At 43.4% G+C, this 13499-nt stretch overlaps 1 protein-coding gene across 2 annotated transcripts in view; it reads right to left on the bottom strand.

Moving 5' to 3' along the window:
* Positions 1 to 5703: 5703 nt before the first annotated feature.
* Positions 5704 to 13499, bottom strand: part of kcnn1a (potassium intermediate/small conductance calcium-activated channel, subfamily N, member 1a) — a 70931-nt gene continuing 63135 nt past the window's right edge. For both annotated transcript variants that reach the window (XM_088621971.1, XM_088621972.1), the window contains exons 8-9: positions 12718 to 12787; positions 5704 to 11518 (exon numbers count right to left, since the gene is read on the bottom strand). In XM_088621971.1, coding sequence (XP_088478097.1) covers positions 11234 to 11518; positions 12718 to 12787 — 355 coding nt within the window. In that variant the 3' untranslated portion in view covers positions 5704 to 11233. The remainder of the gene's footprint in view (positions 11519 to 12717; positions 12788 to 13499) is intronic.

Here is a 13499-nt window from a genome sequence, read left to right as displayed (position 1 = left end):
TACATGGCGAATACACTTCTCGAACAAAATAACAGCCTTAAATTGTGACACGTGTTCACATGTGACATGTCAGGGTATTCGGCATTCTCTCAGACACAACCAGACCTTTTTTTCAAACGTTTTTCAAGCAGTGTAACTACTGTGTTGAAAAATCTTAAATCTTTAAGTTCCTGTTTAGAAAAATGAAATGATTGTTTACTGAAAACAACACAGTGTTTTTCTTATAGCTATTATCCTGTAACAAAAAAGTATAACATCTAGCTAGAGTTCTTTACTGGCTCAGTGTGTGTAGATTTTTTTTTCACTTGGCAAAATAATTTGGGGAACATTTCTCTGTTAAATGGATTTTGAGTGTGTAATGTCCATAAACATTGGGCAGTGCAAACAGTAGCAGCCCAAAAGGTTTTTTTATTTTGAAATATAAGCTGATGTCTGAATCCATAGTCCTGTCCGGTTCATTAGTCTGATGGCAGTGTTGTGGTAATTACCAGTAGATCGCTCCCTGAACTGGCTCCTAATAATTTTCAAACACCTCCTAAAGCTCAGCTTCTCTCAGGGTGGGTACATTTAATTGACTTGGAAGACGCTGAAAAACCGCCTCTGTGCCTTTATGTAGAGAGTCTTAAAGGACAGGCCCACAAACAGGAGAGTTCCCTGACTGTGAGTGTACAAAGCTTGGGCGGTTGACCTCCTCACAGTGGATTCCCTTTCTTGTTTGTAAATGTTAGGCTTCAAAGGCAGCTCGCGGTTTTGAAAGAGACCAGTTATGGCACTACAGAGAGGCACCCCCTTCACCGTCTGCCGACGCACTGACAAACCACACCAAGTAAACAAGTTCCCTTTAACCCCACAGAGGGGCTTCGGCCTCTGTCTTAGCGCTGGAGAAACTCTTATTCCCCTTTGACGGGGCCTTAAATCTCTCGGTGGGTCATGAGTGTACGGAGCTAGCCAAGGAATCTGTGGAATACATTGATTTACTGCAGCATACTCTTTAAAAAAACATTGCCCATGTTGATGCCTGCCATTATTTAAATGTGTTCATTAAGAACACTAAAATGTTTATGGTACACAGAGACTAGCTTTATTGTGACATTTTTCACTGGTTTTATGTCCTGACACTAAACCACCTGACAGTCAAAAATTTCACAATGTATTACAGAACTGTCCTATTTTAATGGCTTAATGGGTGCAGTACCAGACTTGCCTCGTGCTAAAAAGTAGCTGGCCGTGAGTATAAGTCCTCAAAACCCTGTCCTTGAGCTAACATAAGAGGTAAAATATTTGGGCAAACAAATCTGGCCCCAAACCTATTTTTAACTAACAAGGAGCACTGTGAATGATCACATTTAACTTTTGGTGGAAAGCTTTCGGGATGGTATCTATTTAAAACCTTGTCGTTCACACAGGAATCTTTGATGTCAGTCCACTCATACTGTACATGTGTTTGTACCACCTGGCCTGTTCGCTTGGATACATCCTTCTTGGGGAATATCCTTTCTGCTTGACAGTTGGCAGGAGCTCTGAGAATCAGGGAAGGAGCAGTACTTGATCACTGGAAAGACACGGGCAGAAGAGGATTTTTGGATGGGGAGTTTTCCTTGCTCCCTAGGTCAAGAGACAGAGCGTGGTACTCTCATCCTTTTACAGCCTTTTCAGTCAAAATGCACCATGGATCCCCTTTGATATCTATCAGCAACATGAGCTTTGATCGCTCCAAATTCAATCAAGTCTCCACTCAGGCCCTAATTTGCCCGAACCCCTCTGCCACCATGGATATATTACAATAATAAGCGTTTTAGAGCAATATCCGGCCCAGGAAAGCAAAGTCTAATGTCTGAATTTGAATTTTATTAGAGAGAAATAAAGCTCTCTGGTCCTGACTTGCTCCTCAGCATTAATGGCATTTTGAGAGCAAGGAAAATGATTCCAAACTACCCTCTCCGTGCTATAATTGAGTTCAGGCACTTGACTTCTCTTACAAGAAAAGAGAAAGCCCTTTTTTCTCCAATGCGCTACATCTTGGCTTTAAAGCACCACTTTTTTTTTTTAGCATGGTTGCATTGGTTCCTGCTAGCAATTATTTTTTCTATTGCTCGTTCTCAACAAAGTTTTGGCCTCCTAGGAAAATATTCACCCTTTCATCTCCACTTTTGTATAGAGTTACTAAATTAGGCAGCATGGTGTCATGGTGAAGAATGCTGCAACATTTCTGTCTGGGAAGCCTTGTGTGTGGAGTTTGCATGTACACCCGGATTTTGTCCAGGTTTTCTCCTACCTCCCAGAGATATGCTGATTAGGTTTATTGGCATTTCTAAACTGTTCTTGTGTGTCTGTGTTCTACAACTGGGATCCCACTTTGGTCTTTATCCTTCTGGGATAGGCTCTGGAATGCTGGAAATTAGCAACTGTTTCATATTGGACAGATGATCCATTAAATTGACAAGATAAGGTAATTATATAATAACAATAATAGCGATGACCAAAATGACCTCCAATAGTGTGGTATTTTGTTAGATAGAAGAAAATCAAGCGCTTGGCTATAGCAGCATATTTGATATTTGATTAAGATGGCCTTTCATATTTTCAACTCAGTTTTTCAGAAATTCAGAAATTCTAAAGGAAAATGCAACACATTCATTTGTTTGTAGAGAGCTATGATCTAAGAGCACAGTTGTGGGTGGCCTTGTTGATCATTTTAACTACAATACAACAAATAAGTCTTGATAATATAGTGTCCAAATGTAAAATGTCAAAAATAGCAACAACGGAAAACTGCCCCAGCTGAGAATGATTATTTATTGATGTGCAGACCATTTTACAAGCATATATGTATTTGCAGTGGTTGTATCAAATCCATTTGGAAGATTACTGGGCTAGGAAAAACAAGAAAAGTGCTTATAGAGCAAAGTGCATAGTTTTCCTATTTTTCTCTGTATAAAATATTTAATGGTGTTCATCGGGCTTTGCTAGAATGCTCTTGTCTGACAATGTTTGGACAAACAGTGGCTTTTGCACAGATATGGAAAAAGCATCCTTTTTAAATTTTGATTAAGCAGCTTTTGAAATGACTCACCCTTATTAGTCTTCTTATTCGCGGAGTGCTACAGTATATTGCAGTTTGCGTAGATTGAGGAATGTGCTCTAAAGATAGAAAAGCACTGTGTGCCAAGTCATTGGCATGGTGGACACACTGCTTTGTAAGCTCAGTGAGGTTTATTGAGGTCTGTAGCTATAGTCAGCAATTTCACAGCAAAACAGGAATACCGCCCTGAGACCAGACTATAAATCCTCTTTAGAGGCTATAAAAACCAGAAGGTTGGAAACAAATCGGGGAACCTTTCAAAGTGTCCAAGTCTTTACCTTTTCAAAACAACCTGTTGCTTTTATCATGGGGTTGGTTGATGTGATCTCTTCACCTGAGCCTACAAATGCCACATTTAAGAAATGGACTAAGGAATCTTGCGATAGGATAGGGGGATCATACTTTTCAACCTCCCCAGTTAAAGTCTAGAGTGCATGGAAGGACAATCCATGGTTAATAAGCCAACAGAACAATAGAACAGTTCTTTGCACTCTTGGGGGGATATTCAAGTTTTCGGTGGAGTTTGTCAATCAGGTCTACCAATGTTTTATGAGCCTGGATAAGGCAGACGATCCCAAGATGTCTTATGAGAGATGCTATGGGAGTAAAGCCTCTGGTACTGCTTCTTCCTTCAGTCTTCTCCCTGTGTTCTGGAAGTGGTTGCATCCTTATTCTTGGTCAAGACTTTGCACTCTGCTGAGGGTGCCTGCTCCCTGCTCCCACTATTCTTGTCTCACTTGACTGTGATCTCCAATGCTCACATGAACGTCTGGCTGCCAAGTGTGAAGTATCAGGGTTGAGTGTTCATGAGTCCCCTGGAGTTGACTGGAACAGCAACTGGTGGATGTGAGGTAGGCTGCTGGACTGGTATAGCCAGCGGTGTTGTGGACCCTGCACTGGTCTGTCTGTTGTGGTGAAGCAGGAGTTGTGTTCTCTGATGAAGCCCTCAGTCTGCAGATTGATCTTCATTCCTTTCCTCACCAATGGCTCACCAAATAAATCTGCAGAAATGAGCTTTCTTCACAGAGCTGTGGGGTTTAATCTTAATGATAAGGTGAAAAGCTAAGTTATATGGGAGATCATTGGAGTAGAGATGCTACTTCTCTGGATTGAAAGGAATCTCTATGGTGGTATATTAATGGATTGTTTTGGACTTACAGTATGTTTCAGAATTCATTTTCTTGCAATTATGCATTTTCTTCTGGAAAACTGGAAAAACATTTTCTTCTGGGAGAGCTCTTAAGATTAATGACATCCCTCTATTTGTGAGTAGTTCAATTAACCTTTCTTCAAACCAACATTTTTTTTATTTCTGAAGCATTCATAAGTATTAATAAGTACTACAGCATGTTCAGTTTTTTTTTGTCCTTCAACTCTAAGCGACACTTCAAATTGCCGGGTAGCATTGTGGGAAACCCTTGCAAGTCCTCCTAGGAACCAGAGTTCACAGACCGGTCAGCCAGGTGGAGGATGAAAGCACAGAAGCACACCGGCACAGTGGAATTGCGAGAAACCGGCGCTGGTACAGCCATTTCCTGGTTTCCTGAAACACACAGGCTTTCCTCTCCTACACGTTTGAAGCACCCGATTTGCTGTGCACCCCCAACCCTTGAACATCCGATGTTTCTTAATTCCTGTGGTGTCGCTGTCTCTCTCTCTGGGGAGCAGAGCCTCCTCTCTCAGCCTCAGTGATCTCTGTATTACTTGGATCAGTGGACTACATTCCTCTACCCCCCTGCCCACTGCTGCCTGCAGTGTGAAGCCAGCAGAGAGAGAGCCGAGGAAAGCCCCTTGCACGTCTGTCGTTTTTCTTTCTCTCCCTCTAGCCCCCCCCTCCACCTCCTACTGCGTTTCCTCAAGTTCTCTCGCTCGCTCGCTGTTGGGATTCCAGACACTTGCTCTGCTTTTCTCTCCTCCCCTCTCTCCCTGTCCCTGTAGGCTGTTAAAAATGGGGTATTCTCGTATTCTCGTGAAGGCCTGGGGCTCTCCATCAATGCTGTGCCACACAAACCTCATTTCTGCATGACGGAGCACAACTATTACATTCATCTTTTACTCTCTGTGCAAACCCCCCCAACCCCCCACATCCTCTACAGTATAGAAATAGCTGATGGATGTCCCTTTCTCTCCCTCTCCCCCTGTCCCTTCCCGTTCTTTTCTGGTTCTGTGTGCTGGAGGGATGCGAGCAGTGTGCTTCTGCAGCAGAGCGCGGTGGCCATCTGCTCGCGGGCTGTGCCAGTTGCACGGTTTTTGATGGCAGCTGGGAGTCAGCGCTGGCACTGCCAGATGCCCAAGCACTAATAAAGGTGCGAATGCAAATGCGACAGCACTTGGGGACCCCGCGGCTCTCTCGGTCCAAAACCATCAGAAGTTAAAAAGTCTCCACTGCTCAAAGTCAGGATTCACTTCCCACTGAGTGTTTTGACAATCAATTACTTATAAACACCGTCTTTGCAGGGGTGGTTTTTGTTATTCCTCCACAGTGTATTTGCATATACTCCATTGCACTACTCTCCCAGAATGCTTTTCTTCGGCGTTAAGGCTCACCCCACCACATATGGGTACCGAATGCTGGGCATCATTGTTGTTAATGATCAGACGACAAGAAAGCAGCGCTACCATTTTCCATTCATTACAGTTCTTTTTTATTCCAGTGCTACTAGATATGCATGGCGTGGCAGTGCATATAAAACAGTAATTATACATTTCATTTGTTTTCCTGTTAAAAAAATTATAAATCATCTGATGTCACTACTGAGAAATAATATTGTCTAATAGATACATACTTGCATCTTTTTCAATGTATTTTTTTGTTTTATTTATTATCATAGTATTATTTTTTACATTACGGTGACTTTTGGCTATTACAGGAGAATATGGATTCTGTTGTAAGAATCTAAATGCTGGGGCAAAGCTGGGGGTGGGGCAGGAGGTACACAAATTGAGCCGTATGTGGGCTCTGTTTGGGGAGTTTAAATGGGATTGGGGGTGACACCCTAAGTGTTGTTGTGGGGCTTTTGAAACTCTGGCATATAGCGAAGGTGGGGGTGGAGTGTTTGTGATGGGGGGTCACTCAGCTCTGATTGGCTTTTACTCTCCTGTAGACACATCTGCCCTGTGATACCCTCACTGAGGGCATACTCACAGAGTCCACTGGCCACTGCCTGCCACAGGACCTTTCCTGCAATGTGAAAATGTACACAGTTACCATTTCAAACTCCCACAGCACACATCTCATCTTGCATGAGAGCTCTCTGCTTGCCGATGGCTTTCAGCTGCCTCTGAAACTCAGCTTTTCTGCACGTGTTTGGAAACAAATCCCCCCTTTCTCGTTGAAGAGAAAAAAAGGGCTTAAACATTATCCTATCAATTATGGATGTCATAGAAGGTTTTGTACTTTTTTTTGTTTCGTCATTTATAACAAATGAGCAAAATAACCGCAGATCTTGTCGTGGACTATCAAATTCTGTCCGGTTTGAACAATTTAAGGGATCCAAAATGGTCACATTGGTGATAATCTTCCGTCTTATTCAGTATGGACATCCACAGATCTCAGCTCCCAAAAAGCCAGGTTTCATTTCCCGGGTCAATTTATACAAATCTCCACGTGGCCTCGATGTTCCACATTCACCAACTTGACACTCACAGTGGAGTAGGAAATAGTATAATGTATAGTTTGTTAGTTTGGAATATGGAATCTATAGCCTTTTTGCCAACTGCAGAGTCCACCAGATCTAAACTGATGTCATATTAACCAAAAATGTTACTTTAATTCTAAAGATTTCAGACCCAAGCTTAGAAATGGTATTGGAAGCAATGTTTCATATGTCAGCTCAAAACTGAAGCTTTTTCCGATCACATGAAGAAGTTCTGCCTTTTAAATGGTTTTGCTGCAGTATACTGTATACAGTTCAAAGGTGTAATGTTATGCACTCTGCCCAGATCGGTCACTGTGCACTTTTAAGTGTAGGCACATATGAGTGTGCGTGTTTAGTATAGATAGAGGACAAAAGTCATTGCTATGCTGCATCTCAAGTAATGGAACATCCTGCCCAAAATGGCTACACTTCCTGTCCAGATAAAAAGAATATCAAATCTGCTCTAGCTCCAGCATAGACCTTTCTGTGAAGGAATAATGTGGTTAGACACAGAATGACAGCTGAGCTTTTTAAACATGTTACGCACCAAAGGTGCAAACATAAAAGCAAGACGGTTTGTTCTGCCAGTCTTGTGAATGTAGACCCATACTTTCCTGTTTCCTGAAAGCAACACCACTTTAGAATTTCAGTATCTTATTTGCTACTGAGACCTGTTTGTTTAGAAATGGTGGTAAGATACAGTACCTTTATATAATGTCTACTGCATCTTCCAAGTACATCTTTAATTACAATATGTAGACTTCAGATGTTTGCAATAATTTGTCTTCAGTGTTGTAATTTGTTTGGTATGGGCCCGCTGGATTTAGAAGTAAATAGTTAGCATCATTTCCTGCAGGAGAGTTTTAATGGGTTACTTATCATCTGTCTCTCAATAGAGGATCACAATAATCAGTTTAGGATCATTCCGTTGTGAATGAAAGAAAAAAAAAGTGGCTTTTAAAAGAGCATCATCGTCAAAGGAGGTAAAGGCATGAGTTCAACCTGACCTGCTGCACGATGCATTTCTCAGCTTCTGAAACATGCCGTCCCCAACGATGATATTCCACATCAAACCATATGTAATTACCCATAATGCATCATGATGCTGACTTGCTTTGCTACCATGTGAAGGAGATGGAACTGTGGCTCTTTGAAACAGTACCAAGTACACTTTTTCTACAGTAGTCACCTTAATGTTTAACAGCAACTGAGGTTTTTTACAGTTCTCACTAGTTTCAGGAGGACTTGCTCATTCACAAAGGTGCAGCACATCCCTGTATTCCGAGCACCGATTTCCATGTGTTTCTCCCTGCAGTACTGTGCAGAGTCAGACCTACACCATGACAACCAGAACAATAAAAGTGTGCAAGTCTGTAGCAACACAGTAGACTGAGGTTGTCAAACTCGGCTCCTGGAAGGTCCAGTGTCTTTTGGTTTTATTCCACCTGAGCTGACCTAATGATTTAATTTATCACATAATTCTAAAACTTCTGCCCAGGATGTGAGATGTTAAATAGGTAACTGCAGTGCCTCCAGCAACTGAGTTTGAGATCCCTGCAGTAAAAGCAGTAGCATGTGGCCTGTTGATGGGCTGGTAACCTGGGATCAAGTCCCATTAAGATTCAGAGCAAGCAGCTTCATCACAACTGCTTCCTTTTTTTGCATGAATAAGACAAAATATCATATTACAGGAACAATTTGGGAGTATTGCAAGTAGACGATAAAGAGAGCAGAAAGACACTGTCACTCTGGACCATCTTTGCTATTTAAAAGCAACTTGACAAATACCACTTTTAAACTTTTAGGAGAAAAAATTGCCACATACTGTACCAATCTTCAGTAAATGTGTCACAGCTTTGCAAATTGGGTCAAATCCCCCCTTCAATAAAAAGTTCTCAAATCTGAAACCCGTAAAATGTCATCATAAACATTCATTCTGTCATCATTGCTTTCTGATGCCCACACATCTTTTACTTGAGGTCTTTCAACTCTGGTTTTGGAAATGGGCACCAGATCATGGGCTAATTACAGCTTATTCCAAATGTGTATTCTGCTTTGATTTTTTTCTGTATTTCTCTTGATGCTATATATGCAGTAGAACTAGGAATGCATGGTGTTTGACATAGCAATCACTTTCACTGCCACTCAGTTTAACATTAGATTTTGACTTGTTTTTAAAAAAAAACCCTAGTTAAATGATAAAAAAGGAATTCCTGTAAAAAACAAACAAAAAAGATAAAAGAAAAAAACATAACATAAAGCCATCCCGAAGGTTAGCTCCATCACCAGTTGCATTGAAACATGCAAGGGGGCGGGGTTTGTTTCTCAGTTCTGTCACAAAACCGCCCATCCACAGTGGGTGTGGCCTGCTGTCCTCTTCCAATCGACTTTAAGCCCTGGCAAAGAGACACATTTGATTGGTTCCTCATTTAGTAACATGAAGATCTTTGGAAGCTCTCATCTATCATTGGTTTGGATAAATTCAAAATGGCAGTGGGATATAATCTGGATTGTTAATGTTTGGATTCTGGAGAAATTTTCAAAACTCAGCAATGCAGTACCTGCCTTCTGCTGGGACACGTACAAAGATGTTGTTTAAATTCACGGTACCGGCTTTTTGCTGACATACCTGAACGTAGGTGGAAAATGTAACTGAACCACATGATGTGAGAAAACAAATCAGTCAGGTGAAACAGAAATTGATTAGTCCCTCTGTTCTAATGATCAATGACCTTCACATCTCTTGCTGCACTGAGGAATGCATGGGTGGAGACATCTTAATTCTTTTTGTTTTCTGATCTACCAATTTTATGGTTGAACGACTGCCTTAATGGAGGAGTACAAAGTTTACCTGGCTTAATTCAGGTTCTGTTTACAAACAGATTAGATCCACTCGTGTGAGTATTTACCTCATATTTTCATGGGAAATAGCTCCGTGCACTTTACACAAACAATAGGATCTAACTCCCTTTGAATTCTAGCTGGCAACCACTCAGTCCTCACTAGCAGAAGACAAGAAGCATTAGCAGCCCGTAGCCTGAACTCAGAAGATAAGCAGGGAATGGGCCTGAAAAGTACTGGGATGATAGACTACTGCACAAAACCAGTTTACTGCTGTGAGCTGTACTGGTGGATTAGAGCCCCCCGGGACAGAATTGCCTAAATGAATGTGTCCCTGCTATGGTGACAGGAGACAGTGCAGAAGATTCTGTCCTTCAGATGAGATGTTAATGCATAGTCCTGGCTTCTTGTGGTCTATATAAGCACCATGGCACTGCTCTTGTGAGTAGGGGTGTCCTGGCAATCCTGCTAAATTCCATTTTGACTGGCTTGTTCAATGTGTTCTACCTGGGTATTCCCCTTAATTAAACTAGAGAAGCAATTTCTCACTTCTACGTCTGATCTGCTGTGTGGTGAAGCTAATGGCGTTCATGTTGCTCCTAGAAGGGTTATAGTTGTAATGCACTTTGAGATCCTTTGGCATGAGATGTGCAATACAAATGCAAGGAAATATTATTATTCCCAATAGCCAATAGTATTCACTGCCCCCTGATTTTGGGACAATTTTATTATTAACCAGAATGATCTTAACCGTTGTATTTATGAGCATTGTGTACGACACATGCCGGCAGTTCTTCTGGAAAGAAGATTTGTCTGGATGTCTTGTTTAAATTTAATAGAAAAAATAAAACATCCACCCTCATATGAATTGTGAGCTGAGCAAGCTTTGGGATCAGCGATCGACATCACCCGTAGATTCTGCTAGTGGGACTGATGAGGAAAATGACGTCAAGCGATAAACGGTTCAGGTCTTGTTTGGCCATGTTTAAGTGTCCCTAACTGGGCAACTGAATTGGCTGAACGGACGCTAGTTGCCTATGGTATAATATGTCATACGAAGACAAATTTGTCATTAATTTCTTGCAGGTTTTCGGCACAGATTTCAGATGAGGGCAAATATATCTGCCTCTAATTGAAGGGTTATTGCGAGCTTTACAGCTCAGAGTGGACAGCGACGGCACCTTCACTGCCCTATCCCGCTCGCATCCCTTAAATGCACGGATTGGAGCTTCCAAAGAACTTCTGCTCCCACCCTGGTTTCTGGAAGAGCTTTGGTGCTCCTCAAGTGTAAGAGGAAAGTCCACTGCACATCCATCCCTGCTCCCGCGCGCCTCCTCATCCCTCAGGGCCGACAGATCTACTCCCGGCCACGGGCTCTCTTGCCGTTGTCTTGCAGGGCAGTGGCAGTTTTCGCCATCGTTCCTCCCGTCTGGGTTAAGGACTTTCAGGTGTGATAGCCAGCTTCACCCCAGCACCCTGAACTCAGTCAGTAACTATACAAGGGCTTTACAAAAAAGCTAACTTGAACAGCCATACAATGGCTAAACATAAACCATATTCTCTACCGTTCTTCTGTTTGATTTGCGTTTCCATTCTTGTGTTCGAACTCGAGTCTCGTCATCGTTCGCTCTCATCGGGCGCGCGGCCCCCTCCCCCCCCCGGCTGCTCGGGGCTAGCCGCTGTCCGAGGACGTGTGTGGGGCGGTGGAGGGCGAGCGGCGGCGGCGAGTCGGGGTCCACGAGCGCTCCGAGCCCAGGGAGGCCGGCCGGAAACGGTGAGCGAAGCCGTCCAGGAAGTCCCTCTGCTGCTGCGTTATGGCTTGGGTGAGCAGGCCGGGTAGGGCCTGCAGGCTGCCCGTGATGGAGTCCAGCTTGTCCTCCAGTGTCCCGATGCGTTTGTCCAGCTCCTCGCTGCGCTCCTGCAGCTCCGACACCAGGTCGTACATCACATTCTGCGTCTGCAAACACAAGCAGGGGTCAAAGAGCAGCCAGGCCCCAGCCTGTCAGAGAAATGACAGCCGTGCCAGATCGCATCCTCAAGGAAGCCAGACAGAAAAGCTGCCACAGACATGTCAGCGGGGCCAAACACCAAAACATTGTCCCTCTAAACAAGGTACCAAGCAATTTCTCCCAAAACTGACCGGAACGCGCCAGAATGTTAGAGGTGAGAGAATCTTTGGCACCATGGAGTGCTGACCCAGCAAAACAGGTGTGTGCCTGACAAGTTACTTGGATTTTTAAAAAATTCTTTGTTGTGGTCCTACAGCTCCATTGTGGGAAACAAATCACTTATTTCATGTAAACAAATATACCTAAAATGGGATCGATGCATCCTTTACTTTCAGAAACCAAGACACTTATTCTGATTTGAAACAATATCTCATTCCTAACCAAAAAAAAAACACAATGGAAACGAATACATGTTAACATCCACCCAATGATGCTGGCCAAATCTGAGAAAACAGATGTGCAGCTTAACATAAAGAGTGGGTAGCCAAGAAGTTATCTTTCCATTGATGGGATCAATGGACGTTACTTTTCCAAACTGTTAATCTGCAATTTAGAAGATGCGTTCCCTCCTTCCTTCATTTCCTTACATTTCTCAGCAGTGGTTTCATTGACGTTTCCGCAAAGTGTCTTAGTGGGCTTTATTGATTGGCTGCAATTCCTGCTACTAGTATAACATAACAGAGGTGTTAAGTGCCATTTAACACAACTTTCAGAAGACATTTTCATTACCTCCCAACATGAACTCCTAATGTTGTGCTTCCATCCAGCAATCACACTGCGTTCAGCTATTGGATTGCAACAGCTGATAAAGCAGAATTTCATATTCTCACTGCTTCATCATCTGAATGAAAATGCCACTCCTACTACAGGATTGTTTTCCACAGGAAATGTCAGCGAACAGCTTCTATTTAATCATGATAATGGAATGCACTGTGAATGTGCAGCTAATACTATCGACCCATTTCAATAGAGGGCTAAAATAATTCATCAAATCCTATCATGAAAAGAAAATTCCCCCCCAGATTGTTTTTAACCTATGGCAAAGTCCGAGCATTTCCCACGATGCCAGGTAAGGTACAGGAAGTTCCGAGCCTGAAGCTGCCACGCGACAGCTGAAGTAAAACGTGAGATAATGCAACACACCCACCTTGGCTAAGTCCACTAGCGTGTTTGCCTGGTCGTTGAGTTTCCTCTGTTCCATTTTCACGCTGCGCAGTCTGGAGAGAGGGTGGGGGTGAGGTTTGGAGGAGGGGATGGGGAGGGTGATCGGGTGATCGGGAGTGGGGGTGGGATCGGGGGGGGGGGGGGCAGGAAGGGGAGAGCAACACATCGCTTGTCAGGAGAGCTCTCGCCAGACACGGAGAGACCAGTCCGCATGCAAACATTCCCAGTCCAGAATGCCATACCAAACATGCAACGGCCGCAAGAGGCAAAAACCCCATCAGGGCATTCAGACATCTCACTGGTCCCATCTGCTCCCACACCCACGCAGCCTTGGTTCCTTGGCAGTGTGTGAGACAGCGTTGCAGTCTGGATGAGGTCGGAGCGGAGGCACAGTGACGAAAGCAAGGGTGAGCTAGACAGAGCAGGCTGTGGTGCCGGAGAACTGGCAGAAGCTGGGGTGGGGGGACTTGGGGGAGAAACAGACCTAAATAAAGCTGGGCTTTGACGCCCAGACGAGAACCTCTTCCGAAAGGTTTAAGATTCCCTCACAGTTGCATCCTTCTAAGCTGATTTCATATTCCTTATTATATCCTTATTCTAAGCCTGATGCTCAGCAGGTGTTTTGGATATCTCAGAAAATTCGCGCGCTTTTTTTCTTTAAGCTGTCGGAGCCCAGGACAGTTTGGATTCAAATTTTTTTTATTTCTCAGCTTGGGCCAAGAAGGGTCCCCATTCGACCGGCGGTGAAGAGATGGGAGACGGGGG

Source organism: Lepisosteus platostomus, chromosome 27 (assembly GCF_059453375.1).
Source record: "Lepisosteus platostomus isolate fLepPlt1 chromosome 27, fLepPlt1.hap1, whole genome shotgun sequence".
Lineage (NCBI taxonomy): Eukaryota > Metazoa > Chordata > Actinopteri > Semionotiformes > Lepisosteidae > Lepisosteus > Lepisosteus platostomus.
The sequence above is the reverse complement of the archived record's forward strand: the minus strand, read 5'-3'. Positions and strand labels throughout refer to the sequence as shown.